At 39.2% G+C, this 18,052-nt stretch overlaps 1 protein-coding gene across 5 annotated transcripts in view; it reads right to left on the bottom strand.

Annotated features, from left to right (window-relative positions):
• ARHGAP6 (Rho GTPase activating protein 6) overlaps window positions 1-18,052 on the bottom strand; it is a 597,687-nt gene that overhangs the window by 21,860 nt on the left and 557,775 nt on the right. For all 5 annotated transcript variants that reach the window (XM_017953833.3, XM_003917397.5, XM_009197187.4 and 2 more), the window contains one exon: window positions 10,497-10,676. In XM_017953833.3, coding sequence (XP_017809322.2) covers window positions 10,497-10,676 — 180 coding nt within the window. The remainder of the gene's footprint in view (window positions 1-10,496; window positions 10,677-18,052) is intronic.

Below are 18,052 nucleotides of genomic sequence, written 5' to 3'. Positions count from 1 at the left end.
GGAATTCAGTTACAAACCAAACAGGCAAGAATTCTTGTCTTCATGAAGATGATAACAAATGTGGAAAGACGGGCATTAAACAAACATACAAGGAAAACACAGAGAAACACAAGGCAAAGAAGGGCAATGAGAAATGCTTGGGAAGATGCAGTTTTAAATAGGATTGTCAGTCCCAGAGAAGCTGACATTTTAGCAGAAAACTGAAATTGATGAAGGAGTTGGAGAAAATCATTCTAGGTAGAAGGAAGGAAAAGAAAGCCAATGATAATGGTCTTGAGTCAAGAGTGATGAGGAGGCCTGTGAGGCTGGAAGAGAGTAGGAAAGGAGGCAGGTGGTAGGAAGGAGTCATGGGGCCAGGATCAGATGTCATGAAGTCTTATGGGTCATGATAAGGACTTCTGCTCTTACTTGCAGTGGGTGGGGATCCACTGGAGATTTTGAACAGATGACTAACATGAAGCAGCATCACTCTGGCTGCTGAGTTGAGAGTAGAATGCATGGAGCCAGAGATAAAGCAAGGAGAGCAGAGAGGGGCTGCTGATCTATCCAGATAAGATGATGGGTCCTGAACCAGGACGGTGAGGTGATGAGAAATATTTCCACCATGGACATAGTGAGGATAGAGGTGATAGCATTAATTTATTGGATGGAGAGAGAGAGAGAAGGAGAGGGAGAAGAAAAGATGACCTCAATGCTTGGGGCCTAGGCAACTAGAAAGATGGAGTTGCTGTTGACTGGTTTGGAGAAGCTGCAGGAGGAGAAGGTTGGGGGTCAAGTTTTGGAGTGTGGTTTTGATTTGATAATGTTTAGAGGTCTGCGAGACATCCAAATGAAGGAGATATCTTGTAGATAGTTGGCAATAAGGATTCAGAGTTCATAGGAGAAGTCTAGGTTGAACATAGACATTTAAGAGACACATATAGATGGTATTTAAAACCTTGTGACCAGCTGCAGTGGCCTGGGAATGAAAATGGGGAGAAGGGAAATGACAGGATATTTAGGTCAAGGGTGAGATTATTCTCTTACTGTATAAATTAAACAGGAAGACATCATTTTTACTGTATTTTTTTTTCAAAGATCATCATCCAACAGCCATGTGCTATTATAACAGTTTTTTAAAATGTAACACCTACAGGGTGAAAATGAGAAAAAAGAGAACTCATATTTTTTTAATGAACAGCAAAGCAAAAAATAATATAGGACAAAAATATATGTCCCAATCTCTTTTTTAGAAGACACTTCCATAAACAAATTAGGAAAAGTACTTGTATTTTCATCCAGTTAGTTTAATTTAAAATTTGTTAGGCTTAGACATGTAATAAAAAATTTCGCTCCAAGCACTAATCCATTCCCATTTGGATTTAATTAAAGAATAAACAATTAGAGTGCAGGCCCTTCAGAGTGGTACAACCATGACAATATTAATTCTTTGAGAGTATGTAGTATGTCTAAGATAAATTATCAACTTGGATGCATTATTAGAATAGGTTTCAGAAGTATCATTACTTAAAAAATAACTCTCCATAAATTTTTGTTAAGCTAGTCTGCAATTCAGAGGTTTTCCTCATTCAACTAGGTGACCAATCATAATTATTGAGGCCTATTTTATGTAGCATACGTGACTCTTACTTGGTAACAAATGCAAATAGGAAGGGTCACAGTTATAAATCTATCTATAGTTTCCTTTTAAAAGGCCCATGGTACCATTTTGGCTTGGAGACACTATTTACAAATACATAAAAAAGATATAGTTTAAAAATTTAGATCCATGTATTACAGGAAGGCAAATAGTATTTTCCTATGTATTATGCAAAACTACAGTGTATATAATTCATTAGTTAATTTATGTATAATCCATTTTGTTACATAATGATTTAAGGCAGCTTCAAAATTTATGTGATTAAACCACATTTTAAAAAATAAAGGAATGATTCAGAAAATTGGGGTCAGTGGGAAAATGAGGTAAGAAATTTGAAATGATGCCTGAAACTGATTTTTTTAATGTTCATACAACAGCACCCAGTACTGTTTTCCTATAATTCCTCTAATCTTTGACTATAACTGCACATTTCATTTCCTAACATTTAATAAAAATGTCAAACTACTGGCTCAGTTAAATTGGATGAACATTTGTTTCTCTATTAATTTAGGTACTTACTGGAGAAACAAAAGTCAAGTGAATAAACTAATAGGAAACAGAAGCTTGAAATAAGTAAGAAAGTAATATCTAGGTAGACCACTGACTTAAGCATAACTTTTTAGGAATTAGGATGCTGTAAAAAAATCTGACTGAGGCAATAGCCCCTGAAATCCAGTTTTGGCTCTGCTGTTTATAATTATTACTTAGACACATCAATCACCTTCTTTAGGATTCTGTTCCCACATCTGAAAACATATGCATATTCATTTTCCTTAATAGGGGTGTTATGGGAATCAAAAGCGCCAAAAAAAAAATTGAAAATAGATTACCAATTGCAAAGAGATATAGTAATAAAATGTTTTATTAGAAATAGATGAAATAAGTTAAACACTTGAAAAAATAAAAGCAGATAACATGGAGATGGACAATATTTGTTCTGCAATTATTATTAGCTTTTATTAACAGTCATCCATTTGCTTTCAGAGAAGAAGCACTCTCTTCTCTTTTACTTAACATTTCTTTTGGGTAACTCAGTTATAGGATTTTCTCTTGCTATGTCTCTGCTTCCAATCCCCCTCTGAATTTCTAGAGTTACAGCCTATGGCCTCTTGGCCCTTCAACTGCAATGGTCTTGAAGCCAGACTCTGTGTAGCCTCCCCCTTCCAGTTCCTTTTGCCAGACCTTGAATCTTCCCACCATTCACATCATTAGAAGGTAAGTTTCCTGAAGGCAGAGATTATCTGATTTGTTTACCCAGAACTGAAACAAGCTCAGAAATTTGTAGTTTTCTGTCAGCTAGCCTCCCTCAAAGCTAGGGCAAGATCATGTATGCACATGCTGGTGCCTGAAGGGGGGGCATATAGGAGCTTCTGGAAAAGCTTATCTTCCCTATTGAAAATGGGTGCATGATAACAAACATCGTCTCTTCATTAATTAATGCAATGATGGCTGGAAGAGATGCTGTTATCAACTGTAGCCATTTTGCAGCTGAAGATGGCAGAGCAGAGACAGCAAAGTGCTACCGAGCTGCTGAAACTGTGCCCCCTATATTTACTGTGTCACATAATAGATGCTGATGTCGAAAGCCATTTGCAGTTGACTATTGTTCTCCTTGCCAGTCAAATGTTTCGTAAATGATGTCTCATTTTCCTCCTCTAACTTTGCCTTCCTACTCTTTCCTCTCTGGAAGCTCTTACCTGCACTTCTATGACCTTCACCCACTTATTCACTTACACACTGTCACTTGCTCAATTTTATGCTCTTTCAGAATACAAGCTAGGGTGGTGATTTCTACCCAATGGATGTGCAGTGAATGTTGCTGAAATGGCTAAAAAAAATAATAATCTAAAATCACCCAGGATTATGGTCTGCATGTGTTATGTTACCCTTGTCTAGATGTTTCTCTCTACTTATCAGTGGTACCAATACCATGCTGCAGCACAGTCTTCTTGCTATTCATTTCTAGAGTGGGAAAATAAATTTTCTTTCCCAACTGATTATCATCAGAATTTTTCTAAGTTCTTAAGCTATTTTTCTTATCAATACAAAAACTCCCAAACTTTTTGAAAAAGATAGCTCAATAATTAAACAATGTTTTCATTTTCTGCTTCTAGAATTTTTGTATATAGCAAAATGGGAACTAAGGAGAAGGGTAGTGAAAGACATATTACATTTTTTAAAAAATCAAGCAATTCTGCCTATTAAAAAGAAGAAACAAAACCCAGCTCAAAGTGATTCTTCATTTACAATTCATTGTTTCACATCAAAATCTCTACTGGGCTTTAGTCAACCATGTAACAATTCTAGATATTTTCTAAGGGTACCATTTATGGTCGTGTTTATCTGGAAACTCAGCTCCTTAGATTTTAATGAGTTCCTTCAAAGCATAATGCTATTCCAAAAAAATCAAAAGAACTTTGGCCTCTCCAGCTTCAGAGAAAAAAATGTAAACACTGCACATATGAAAGAATAAAACTGTCACAATTAAAATCTACCCGATCAAATTAAAAATGAAACCTTGAATTATTGCCTAGGGTATGATTGCTATGAGGTAGTTTATTCCATAAACCACTGAGAGAGAAAAATGGTATGAGTTTTCTCCATTTACTAAGTCACCACAATAAACCATTAAGGGCTTTTCGAAGAGCTATTCCCAGGACCCAGCCCTACTGCGCTTGTCACTGGGTGTTCCATACCAGTCCACCACTTTACACTTGACCAAGAAAGATGCTTTAGTATTTAAAACCCAGCAAAAGTAAATATCACTGGAAATCATGATGGCATTTTGTAGTTAACAAACACACTAAAAGAAATCACTTTGGCTGTTTATGGGAGCAAAAGCTCAAACAAGGACAGGCCCAGCTTAGAACCTTTGGCGTGGCTCTGTTGTGACAGGTGGTTTAATAATTTAAGGGGATCTGGGTGCACAGGAGGGTCAAGATGCATTACATTTGGCAAATATTTCTCAAGTGCTTGATACATGCCAGGCAGCATGTTTTGGCAATTTAGGTACATTAGTGAACAAATACAGTGGAAGAGTCCAGGGCTCCTGGGATGATGTTGGAGGATAATTCAAGCAAAGATGAAAGAAATCAGCAGTCTTTGCTCCATGGCAACAGGTTAAAGGAAGTGGAAAAGATTCAGGAATAATTTACTTCTGCTTCCTTCCACCTTTGTGGGACACCAACAGTACACATGTTCTGTCTTTGCAGACAGGGCCAAAGTGAGCAGGCTATAGCAGGAACACTTGCTGGCTCTTGAAGCCATCTGCTGGCCTGAACATCAGGGGTGCTATTAGTCCAGCAGTATTACTGCTGTTAAACATCTTCATTCCTCATTTTCAGATTGGCTGAAATATATTTTCTTATTCTTTCTCCACAAATGGACTCCATATCTGAGATACCACATCAAAGTGCCTCTTCTTTTGTGTGAGGAGGCATCATGCTGTAGAAATAATTAATTTAGTCACTGCGTCACTTGGGCAAATGAACTTGGCTTACTCCTCTTGAAATGGTAGTGAGATTTAAACAAGCCAATGATGTATGTAATGGGTAGCCCATCCCTGGCACATAGACAGTGGTATTTGTGATATATAGAAAAGGAAATGGAAATCATATATAATTATGTGGATATACTGGGAGGGGTGGTTTCTTGCTTGATGACCTGGATGAATGCTTGACTCTTTGACTTGGCGTGCAAAGAGGCTTTAAGAAAATGCGATTTGCATCGGGGAATGAAGAGAACACAAAGCAAAGTTTGGCTTCTGACTTGGAATCCTCATCACAGCCTCTGACCCTTGCTCCCAGTAGTGCTCATTTGAAATTTCCCACGTGCACTAAGCTGGTCCCCAGTTCAGGCTGACAACTCAGTGGGGTGGGAACACACTGGCTTTCCCACGTCTCCACTGCACTTCGGACTTTTCATCAGCTTACAAGGGTGGTGTCTTCTCTTTCTTGCCCCTCTCCTAAGAAGGAGCCCTAGTAAGAATTGTTTAATATCAGCCCTTAGAAGAAGCTGACAGTTTTCTCTATTTGCTCTGAAGTTCTTACTAATCCCAAGAGCAATGATGAGTTTTCTCTGGAATTCCCAATATTAGTTACAGAAGCAACAACTCTCAGAACAATTCATGTATCAATGATTTAGTCAGTGAGAACTTTCTGGTTAGGATAATACCAATGACTTTGTCTAGATATTCATGATTCTTATCCTTGATTTCCAGTGCTCCCACAGAGTATCATTTTATGTTAGCCAGTTTTTCAATAGGTGTTGATATCAGAAGTGGAGGGTCATGACTTAAAGATACGGGAATATAAGCAGTATGGACACTGGACAAAATCCAAACATCAAAAATACATTTTTTTTCTAGTAATACAGAATTGCAGTATTTATTCAACAAATAATTACTGAGCACCCATCTTCTGCTATGTACTTTCTAGCTGTTGTGAATGTCAGTGAACAGAACAAACAAAAATCTCACCTGATGTAAATGACGAGTTGATGGGTGCTGACGAGTTGATGCGTGCAGCACACCAACATGGCACAAGTATACATATGTAACAAACCTGCACGTTATGCACATGTACCCTAGAACTTAAAGTATAATTAAAAAAAAAATCTCTGCCTTTATCAGGTTTGTATTTTATTAGGTTTCAATAAGCATAAAAATAAGTAAATTATATAGTGGGTTAAAAGGTAATAAATGCTATGGAATAAAAAGAAGAGCAGAGTAAGGGCCTAGGAGTATGTATGTGTGGGATCAGGTCACAGCGTTATACACAGTGGGCAGAGTGGGCTTGATTTCCAAGAAAACACCCAAATATGCTTTGATAGAGCAGGCACCTTATCACCTTAATGTGATAATAATAGCAGAAATCTTTTTTTAATGCCTAGTGTATGTTAATTCTGTTCTAGGTGCCTTAAAATGTCATTTCTAATTCTTATAACAATCCTGTAAATTAGGTCATGTTGTTTCATCTTTTGGCTAGGGAAATTAACTGGGGGGCCCCAAGATTACATACCAAATAAGTGGCTGAGCAGGGATTTGAATTTTGGTAGCTCATATTCCAATGCACATGGTCTTTCTACCGTACCAGTGTTTCCCAAGATATGGTTTCCAAAGGTGTGGTTAGGAAACTACCAGAACTCTGTGGAGATCTTCACTAGAAAGTGCAGATTTCTGGGCCCCATCCCAGTGCTGCTCAATCTGACTCTCTGGAGTGCATCCTAGGAATCTGAATGTCTAAGTTTCCTTGCAACTCTGCTGCACACTCAAGTTTGAGAACCACCATTATAATCTACTGCCTTCGTATTTTGATACCTGTGGTCATGATATCTGCTATTATGATCTATTTCCAGCTCAAGGATATCCAAACCAGTACCTGAAAAGCAAACAACCAATGCAAAAGACTGTCCTAGCCAGACTCTTAAATTGTGTGTCAACCTCTGCATCTAGGTGCCTCTTCTGTATTACAGGACGAAGCCAGGTTCTTTTCTGCCCTTTTCCATTAACTCAGAGAGTGGCCACTTGAAAGAGGCAGTCTCAGCATCAGGAAATGAAGGACGTTAGAACACTCAGAACAAATTTTGGGTCCCTGCCAGGCCTCTGTGAGCTTCTATAGCCCTTCCACCAGTTACTTTATGGAATCACTGCCTCCAGGTCTGTTCTGCCTTCCAGGACAAGCTCACAGCTACCTTTCCTAACAAGTCTTCCTTTCTAATGCTAATAGAAGTGACACCTCCCTTTCCGAGCTCCTAAACCCAAGGACTGTGAAACTGCACAATAACTAACTACTTTTAACCATCAGGCCCTGACTAGCTTCATCCTTCTTTGTTTGGAATTATAATAATTCTGAAAACTTCTTTAAAAAGCCAAACAAAACAAAACAAAATAGCTATATACACGATTACATTTTTGTCCACCCATGCAGATCAGCTTTGCTGACCAACCACCAGCCTTGGTGTAGCCAACTAGTTTCTGAACTGCCAATATGCCAAGAGAATCCAAAATGTGATGAGATTAATGTTCTTCTGTGCTTTAAAAAAGGAAGGAAGGGAAGTCAGTGCTAGGGCATAGAACCATGCAGATTTTAGAACCAGAAGGGATCTTAGCTATTATTCATTCAAATCTAGTATTTGATAACTAAAGAAATAGAAACAGAGGAAGATGAGGTCATGTAGCCAATATATAACAGGGACAGGACGATAGTAAATTTTCTGGTTCCAGAGTCAGTTTCTTTTCATAGACCAAGGCTTGAGATATTTGTGTCCCTCTTCCTCCCACTGCACTGTTATTTTTCTGAATATATGATTACTATAATCCTTCTATAGAGATCAAGAATGATTATATTAATGGTTAACTTACTCCAAGAAAGGTATCCTTAATTTCTCCATGCCCAAATCTTTTCATACGTAAAAGGAGTAAGGCTCGGTAATATGGAAATCATATGTCACAGAACAACCATTGAGTCATTCATTAATTCAACCAATATTTATTGTGTTCCTACCATGTCCCAGGCACAGGGGTAATGCAGTAAAGAAAGTACTACAGATAGAAATGGACCCAAAAAATCATCCTGTCATGTAGTTTACATTCCTAGGGAGCAGGGAACATAAAACGAGAAATTTGTAAAACCCAGTGTTAACAGTGGTGAGTGCTAAGGGGAAAAAGCAGGGAAAGGAAATAGGGAGTGATGATGTGTGTGTGTGTGTATGTGTGCGATGGCGGGTGGAGGTGCATTTTAGACAAGGTGGCCAGGAAAGGCCCTATGAGAAGTAAAGATTGTAACTGGAGACCAAAAATATGAGAGAATGTCGACATCAATCCCTACAGAGAATGGCAAACAAAGATCAGATTTGGGAAAAGCTGGAAAAGGTAGAATACTGATGTTTTTATACTGTTGTTAGTAATTCAGGTGGCAGGAAATGGAAAGAAAAGGTATGACACAATTAAAATGGCAGCAGCTGTATTTTCAAAGAAGCCAGGAAAAGTTTTGTTGGTATCTGAGTTGAAAAGAAATGCTCGATGATATGTGGTTTCATATAAAGGAGAATTTTGCTTAGATAATAGAATTAAGTTTGATGAGAAGTATTTTGTTAAAAAAAATCCAGAGAACATGAAGTAATGCCAAGACTACTTGGCAAGATGATATGTGACTTAAACTTGATGAAAATGTTGAAAAGTTCCGATATTTGATTCATCCAAATATGTAGTTATGAGGATTTAGGCTGAAGTGTAAATTTTATATAGAATCAATTATTTATTCAACATTTTTTGAGAGCTTAGCATATGCAACCCAGGGGCAATGCTTCAAAGACACAAACAGGAGATGTCCTTCTACCTTAGTGAACTTTTCATTTGCTCTTCCTCCTGGGCATCCAACCAGGATGCATTTCCAAGCCTCCCTTGAAGTTAAGTGTGGCTTGTGCATAAGTTCTGGCCAATGAAATTTGAGTGGACAAGATGGATGACCTTTCTGGGGTTGCCTGTAAAACCCTAAAAAATGTCAGAACCTCGAAATACAAGGAGCTGGGATTCCTAAATCACCACCTGGAAGGTTGTCCACCTAACACCTGATTAAACTTTATGTCAAGGTGATATTTATTTCTGTGTTAAAGTACTGAGATTTGAGGCAGTACGTGTTACCCAACTAATATAATTATTAATTAACACTTGCATAAACTGCTACAGTTTTCACAATACTTTCACATATCAAATGATTCTGGTCACCACCCGGAGAATTACATCATCTTTTTGTTTTTCCCATTTCTAAAGCTAGAGTTGATGTTTAATGAGTATTGAATTACTTCGTTACAATCATGTAGGTAAGACACAGAGGGCAAATATTCTAAACCACTGGGTCTCAAATTTACAAAAAATAATTGGTATAAGACAAGCATGGACATAAATCTAATGCAAAGCACTTGATAAGTGTAGACAAATTACTAAAGAAATTTAAAAGAAGTAACTAGAATTCTTGGTTGAAGGAGCCACAAAAGGCTCTAGTGGAAAAGGCAGACTTTATAGCGTTTGCAAATTGACAAGAGAAATGGGAGAAAAAACATGAAGAAGGTTCCTGTAAATTTTGACATGCAATATTAGTGGTGAACAGAAACAGAAGAGAGTTGGCATTTGTTTTAATGTTTCAAGGGAAGTTGTAGCAAGCAATGCAGTTTGATGAAGGAAAACAGGAACTGGTAATTCAATACAAATCAAAAAAATATTTATTGAGTGCCTGCCAGATGGAGGGCTTTCCAAAAGTGTACAGAGGATATGGAGAGGAGATAACAAGGGTGCAGTCCTTGTTTTAAATGCATTTATACTCTACTAGGGGAAATGGTCATAAACAACTATACACAATGTTGGGTAAGATAAACATCAGTAAGGACACTAATGGAGTTCAGGAGACAGAGAAGTGGCAAGGGAATGACAAAGGAAGGACAGGTGAAGCTTCATGTAGGAGGTAAAATGTCAAGATTGACCTTGGAGGAGGTGAAACCACTGAGGATGCTTATGAATACATGAATTCATGAGGGACACAGAATTCCATAAAGAAGGGTTTTATTAACATCTTGAGCAAGGACACTGCTTTATAATTAAATGACTCCAAAATGTGACCATGGTTTAGAGGACAACAAAATGAAAATTATAATTTGGTATGTTTGTTTAAACATGGAATCACAAACTCGAAATGACATCATAGTTGTGCAAATTTCTACTCCTGCTGAAACTGCCTGACTTCCAATGAATTCAGTAAGCAGCACTGCACCCCAGAGGGTGGTCTATTAGAATTTCATCCTGCCTCCAGAGGCAACCAATAGGCAGTTTGCTACGATGTCTTGCCACAGAAGGGCCACCTACCATGAACAGGGCTTCATAATTTTCAATCATCTTTTGCACCACAGCAATGATGGCTGTGCTCTCCTCAGCCCGGGCTGAACTCTGGACTGAGAATTCTTTGTCTGATGACTTCTGCTTGTGCAGCAGGTTGGGTCCAAATATGGTGGCTAAGTTTAGAGATGTCATTTTATTCCCAGTGACCTATGAGAGAACAGAACACAAGGACTGTTGTTATGTTTGCCCTTCAAAATACTGGGTGATTCAGTAATCAAGGAAACCTTTTACTATCCATTTTTTTTTATCCTTCAAGGATACCATCATCTCTATTAGAATCCATGGAGGGCACCATGATTTTCCTTTTGCTTTCATATCTTGGATTGAAACTCATAGTTCAATGATCATCTCAATAGCATATTGAGTAAAAATTTGCAACTCTAAGTCGTTTATTGTAAAATGGGTACTATATAAAATTTCTATCCTGTTTGCACTTAAGAAATATTGACACCCATCCATCTATCTATTCATTTCTTCATCCATCCCTTCATTCATCAATCCATAATCTCACCACTGATCCATCCACTCAGCACCTATCAGAGGCTGGGCATTTTTCATATATTTTAATTATTTTAAAACTTTTCCAACCATGATTACAACACAGTCCTTATTTTAAAGGGCTCTCATTCTAGGGAGGAAATAAGCCTATCAATTACAGGTAATGAGTACAAAGTATAAAGCTCTCAACTCCGAAGGCCCCAGGGTCACTACCACAGAGGCAGAAGCATTTGCACAAACTCTCAAAAGAAGAATAGAGTTTGCCAGGCTGAAAAGCAAAGGATCTTGGGTAGGGGGTAACTTTACAATGGAGAAAGCACCACACATGCAAAGACAGAAACATCTAAAATATGTCATGGAGCCCCAGGAAGCTCAGTGTGGTAGGGAGTTCTGCAGGAAAGACAGGCAAGGGCCAGGTGAGATGATCTTCGTGTGTCAGACCAAGGAATTCAAATTGTGATCTAAGGGCAAGAGGATTCTGAACAGAGTAGAACGGAAATGGAATCTGCATTTCAGGAAGAGCAATCTATGGAACAGGGGATGGGGGATGCAAGAAAGTAGGACTACCTGGGACATACCACAACAGTCTAGGCCACAGCAGCTAGTATCTGAACTAGGAAGGAAGAAGTAGGGATGAAGAGCAGCTTCCAGAGTTATGGAGGGGGTGAAGGGTGAGGAGGATAATGCAGAGGGTAAGGATCTTGTGTTTAAACAAATGAAAAAATGGAAGGACAGTTAAGTGAGGAACATGAAGGGCTGACAAGGGGTTCCTGGAGACTCCAGCACCCTTAAGGAGCAGCTGATGAAGGAGGCCAAGAATGGTTGAGAAGTTAGAAAAAAAGAAACCTCTGTCCAAGAAGAAATAACAGGGGTGTTTCAAGTGAGTTATCAACTGTGGCAGAGGGTCATCAAGATGTGACCCTTCCCTCCAGAATGGACTCTCTGATGGTTCTGATGTCCCAGCTAAGAGTCATGTCAGTGGTGTGGCAGGAATGAGCCACAGTTGCAGAAGTGGAAACAGTGAATGTAGACACTTTCTTCAAAAGATATCACAGAGAAGGAGGAAGAAGAAATATAGGAGGAGCTAAAGGGGAGTACAGGGTGAAGGAAGGGAACTATGTTTTAGCTTGAAGTATAAAAAATTACTCATATTCAATATATTAATAATTAGAAAGTACAGGTAAGCAAAAGGAAAAAAAATGCCCATAATTTCACCACTGCCAAGAATCAGCCATTCCAATGCCTTCCTGTGCACATATATACATGTATACCTGATATTTTCTTCTTTAAAACTGGGATCACATCCATATATTATTTTGTAATTTGCTTACTGTCTCTTAACAGTGTGTTACAATAATCTTTCCACTACGAAAATATCCTGTCTTCAGTCTTCATTGGCCCCTAGAATCCCACTGCATGAATAAACCATGATGTGTTTTAACCACAGTCAACTGATAGGCATTGATGTTGTCTTGAATTTTGTTATTATAAGCAATGGTACAAAAAATACCCTTGAAAAGACATTTTGTGAGCGTGGGTCAGCACTTTTTAGGAGTAAATTCCTACAAGTTGACTTGTTGTAATAAGGAATATGAACATTTTTAAAGGTTTGGGAATTTTTTCTACTTGTCTCTTTTTTCAGGTGAATGGGAGAGTCTGAGTAAGTTTCTCTAGGCTAGGGTTTCTCTACCTTGGCACTAGTGACATGTAAGGCCAGATCATTCTTTGCTATGGGGGCTGTCCTGTGCATCACAGGATGTGGAACAGCACCCCTGGCCTCAGCCCACTAGATGCCAGGAGCCACCCCTACCCTCAACCTACAGTTGTGACAACCAGAATTATCTCTAGACATGGTCGCATGTCCCTTGTGGGGTAAAATTGCTCCTGGTTGAGAACCACTGGTCTGCATGAATTTTTATTTATCTTGCCAATATCAATTGAGTGTCAGGATCAGTATGGGAACTGTGTCTGCTTGGTGGGGATCTTTTGCCTGGGAAGATCTACACAGCCTTTGAGAAGCACCTGGGTGCCCAGCATAGAATTCAGGAGTCTTGATGAACAGCTGAAACAAAGCCCTCTGAGCCCCACTCTCATCCTGTGGAGTCACGAGTTGGTGGCTGCCCTGCCCTACAATCCCAGCATGGTACACGAGTTGTATTATTTTTAGAAGGCAAGGCTGTTTTTAGGTGAATGATTGGCCACCAAGGCATATTATTTCATGTGATAAACACAATTTGAAAGAAAGTACCCTTTATGTAGGATCGTTCAATCATTTTTCTTTGTTTTATTTCATTGATAAGTTTTGTATTTCATTGATAAGTTTTCATTTTATTTTTCATTTCTTTTCCTGAAAATTCATGGTTAAGGTGAAAATCAAATACATGTCATTTTCAGATTCCTCCCTTTAGAACTCAGAAGTATTTGGAGTGTTTCCCCTTACCCCTTTAAAGTCATATTAGGGTTTTCTCATTTTTTAAAAAAACATTAACAAATGGAAGATTTTGTTTTCTTTTAAAAGAATGTTTCATACAAGAACAATCTTGAGCTCTGTTTCCGCTCTTTCCTTCTCCTGTTGCTATTCTGGGAATGGAATACAACCCATCTGTAAAACTGCACACAGATTCCAGCTGCAGACCAAGCTGCTTGGGGTTTGTTAACACTTTTGGGGTTTATTGTGTTTTATTGTTTTGTAACATGGAAAGGAGACTTGCTCCCAGGCAACATCCACCTTTTCTCCATGTGTTTCAGCATATATTTTTATATATACTATATGGTTGTATCTAGGTAATACAATGTACCCTCGAGCCAGGCCATTACTTCATTTTTTTAATTAGCTAGCAATTCAAGAAAACTTTTATCTTCACTAAATGAACATCCTAGGTTATTTCTAAACTTCATATGAATAGCTCATATCTGTTAAAAGTCTAGTAGGTACAGGTACCAGGCTAGGGGCTTTCCACTGGCCATTGCAATTCTTTCTCACTATAAGCTTAAGAAGCAGCTGCTGCTGTTGTCCCTATTTTATAGACAAGGGAAGTGATGCCCAAAGCTCAGAGCCAGGAGATGGTATAGCAAGAAGCGAAGCTGGTGGCCCCACTCTAGGCAGCCCTGCCCTCTTCATCCCATTGCTACATCTCTTCCCGTTTCCTGTTGCTTGGCAGACCCAGCCATGGCATGGTGAAATGGGAAAAGGAGCTTTAAAACAGGGCTGGATGAGGGTGAGGGGAGACACAGGTCTTGCTAAGTTTCAAAGCCAACCTACCATTTCCTAGAGGCATGTACCTCCTCAAAGATCAGTAATCATGGCCCTACAATGGTATTTGTAACTTCTTTTTTGCCTCATAGACCCTTTGAGAACTCAATGCCAGCTATGGACTCTCACCAAACAACTGCATATTCACACCACATTTTCCATGCAGTGCCAGGGGGTTCTTGAACTCTGAAAAACCACTGCTCAGAAGGTTTCAATTTTGTTCCTGCTATATTCTTTCTTGAAGAAATGCAATGTTTCTTACACTTGGGAATTTCTCTTTTCCCTAAGGAGCAAAGCAAATAGCAAACTAAACAAAATAGAAGAAAACAAAACAAACACAAGATAGCAAAACACCACAATTCAATAAAATATTGCTATTTTTTCCCAAAAAAGCACTGATTGACTGGTCAACAATTTTTCTCATGCCCTTCTTTTAGACATCTTTAAGACCTCACCAGTGAATGATGCATTGAATTTTCAAAGAGGAAATATTATGTTCATTTTGTAGATGAGGAAGCTAAGACCATCCCCCATCCCAACTCTGTTTTCCTTCCTCTTCCTCTCTTTCATAAAGACAAGTTATGCAGAAAGGTTCTGGCAGAACCTGTGTGAGCTTTCAAGGTTCTTGACAATCTGCTTCAGGTTTCATCTATGTTGCAATCCCCCCAAACAACACCCTAACAAATAGATGATACACACTAAAAAATAGATAAGAGAAGAAGTTGAAAAATGTTGGGTTTTGACCATATTTTACAGTTTGATATTTAGCTTTACTCCAGTCTGCCCATTCAATATTCTCTACCTGCTCATGCCAAATCGACTAAAAAATAATAACTCTTCTCTTGATCCTCTCCCTCTACCCATGACTTCTAACAGAAGAGGTTTGGCTAACTCCCATCCCAATGCTGTGCTTATGTGGCCCATGTACTCAATCCCTACGCACCCTTTGATATGCATCTTAAATTCAACCTCCTCCTTGAAGCCATTCCTAACTTTTCTGGCCCATGCTCATCACTTCTCTGAATGTCTGCAATGACTCTGCAGTGCATTCCCTAATTCTGTATTTACCTTGTGTCCTCACCTCCTCCACCTCTTAGATGCCATTGTATCCTGAGGCCAGTCATTAGAAAATCTCTGAGCAATAGTCACTGGTTTAAAGGAACTTAGGGTAGATGCTCAGGACATGCATGGTTCAAATCCCAAGGCCATTCTTTTATATTTATTTATTTATTTTTGAGATGGAGTCTCGCTCTGTTGCTCAGGCTAGAATGCAGTGGCATGATCTCGGCTCACTGCAAGTTCCGCCTCTCGGGTTCACGCCATTCTCCTGCCTCAGCCTCCTGAGTAGCTGGGACTAGAGGCGCCCACCACCACGCCCAGCTAATTTTTTTTTTTTTTTGTATTTTTTTTTAGTAGAGATGGGGGTTTCACCGTGTTAGCCAGGATGGTCTCGATCTCCTGACTTCGTGATCCGCCCACCTCGGCCTCCCAGAGTGCTGGGATTACAGGTGTGAGCCACCGCGCCTGGCCCCCCCATCAAGGCCGTTCTTACATGGAAACGTTTATAATAGGAATTACTGTTGTCCATATTACTATTGATACAAAAGCCTCCTAACTCACTCTCCCCTTGTCTCTAGCCAATCTACAACATGGATTATATCACCCATTAGTTGAATCCTTCCAAGGATTCACAGCTTAAAAGAATCAACCGCCTGCCCTGCACAGAGGCATTCAGCACTTATGAACATGGCCCAATTTCCCACTGTCACCCTCAGTACTTCACTGCTCCGTAGCCTTTACTATAGTTCACAATGGGTGTGAGAGCTGCCTGCTCTCCTGTCACTGCTAACGATTTCATGGAAGCAATGCTTTCCTTATATTTATCCTGCTGCTTTAATCTTTGGCTATTAGTCTTTCATTTTGATGCAATGTTTAGGTCAAGAGTGTCTAGAAACCCTTGTAAACCCTGGCTTCCTTCTACAACTTCACCATCACCAGGATAATTTCATATTCCTTACAGTAAACTAGGTCTCTCAACCACTCTTCAAGTCTGGTTGAAGAATTTTCATTCCTCAAGTTCAGATGAGGAGACCCAGGTATAGGAAAGTTAATAGATTTTCCCGACAACACATGGTCAGTGAATTAAAGAGCTATCAAGCACTCTTAACCAGGGGTGATTTTGAACCCTTCCCCTCAGGGAAGACTTGGAAATGTTTGGAGATATTTTTGGTTGTCACAACTTGGTGGGAGAGGATATGTACTACTACTGGCATCTACTGGGTAGAGGCCGAGGATGCTGCTAAACATCCTACAATGCACAGGACAGCCCCATGACAAAGAATTCCTAGCTCCAAATATCAATTGTGCAGAGGCTGAGAAACCCTGACCTAGACCCCAGTACAGTTTTTTTTTCTTATAATTCCTATTCTGTTAGACTGGCTCAGGTTCTATACACAGCTTGGACTTTGCTAGTAAGACTTTTTCTTTTCTCTTAGTTGTCTCAGGTTCTATACACAGCTTGGACTTTGCTAGTAAGGGGACCAACCAGACCCATTAACCAGTATAATGACATTGCCCTTCTTCAAGATCTTTTTCTATCATCCACTGGGATACGGTCCTAATAACTATGCAAATCTACAGTGACTATGGAGTCCATGGCACCTCCCCTAGAGTTGTGAAATGCACTAATATGCCACTTGTACAACCTTAAGTGGAAGCTCTCTGTGGGTTGCTACGTAAGTAACTTAGCCCCCCGGCCCTAAGTTTTCACTTCTGTAACATGGAGACAGTGATCTCTCTCTTGCCTGTTAAGAGGATTTGTATGTATGTGTGTGTGTGTGTGTGTGTATCCCCTAGCACAAAGCCAGCTCATGGAAGGAGAGACATAAATTGTAGCTAATATTCCAGCATACTGTTTCATTTACACCTATCCAAGAATATTTTCTTCTTTTTGGCATAGGCAAGGGAGATTTGTTCAGCATTTGAATGGAAAGAATGTCTGAAAATGATTCTAAAAGGGCAATAATGAGTTCAATTGGACATTTTGCTTTCTTCAATGCCTTCTTAATTACCTGAGACCCAATTTTCTCCTTCTCACATAGTACTTAAGAAATGTCAGAGAAGTAACTGAAGTACCTTTAAACACAGAGCTCTGCTTTCCCCAAGCAATTAGGCAGATAATGCTTACAGCTTCTGTTATAACTGTAGTTGATAAAGGCTGGCATCCAAATGAGTAATAAAACTACTTAACAATTATGAGAATTATAGTATGCCCATCAAAGAGCTGTGTATGCTGAAATAAGGTGTCAGTGCCATATTATGAAACCTGAAGCCATCTGGGGCTTCACTAATTATAACTGCTATAGAGATAAATGGCTAAGTCAGGAGAGTTCCATTCTCACACCCATAAGGAGGGGGACAAGAAGAAATGCAGAATTGCCTTTCTGGATTAGAGTGAAAAAATTATATATAACCACGTTATTTATTTATTTATTTAGTTATTTTTTATTATACTTTAAGTTCTAGGGTACATGTGCACAACGTGCAGGTTTGTTACATATGTATACATGTGCCATGTTGGTGTGCTGCACCCATTAACTCATCATTTACATTAGGTATATCTCCTAATGTTATCCCTCCCCCCTCCCCCCACCGCACGACAGGCCCCAGTGTGTGATGTTCCCCTTCCTGTGTCCAAGTGTTCTCGTTATAACCACGTTCTTTGGGAAAGAAATTTGACAAACACAGAATTGAAGCCACAGTGCAGCTGAGC

This window comes from Papio anubis, chromosome X (assembly GCF_008728515.1).
Source record: "Papio anubis isolate 15944 chromosome X, Panubis1.0, whole genome shotgun sequence".
NCBI classification, from domain to species: Eukaryota; Metazoa; Chordata; class Mammalia; order Primates; family Cercopithecidae; genus Papio; species Papio anubis.
This window is presented reverse-complemented; position numbering and strand designations above follow the sequence as displayed.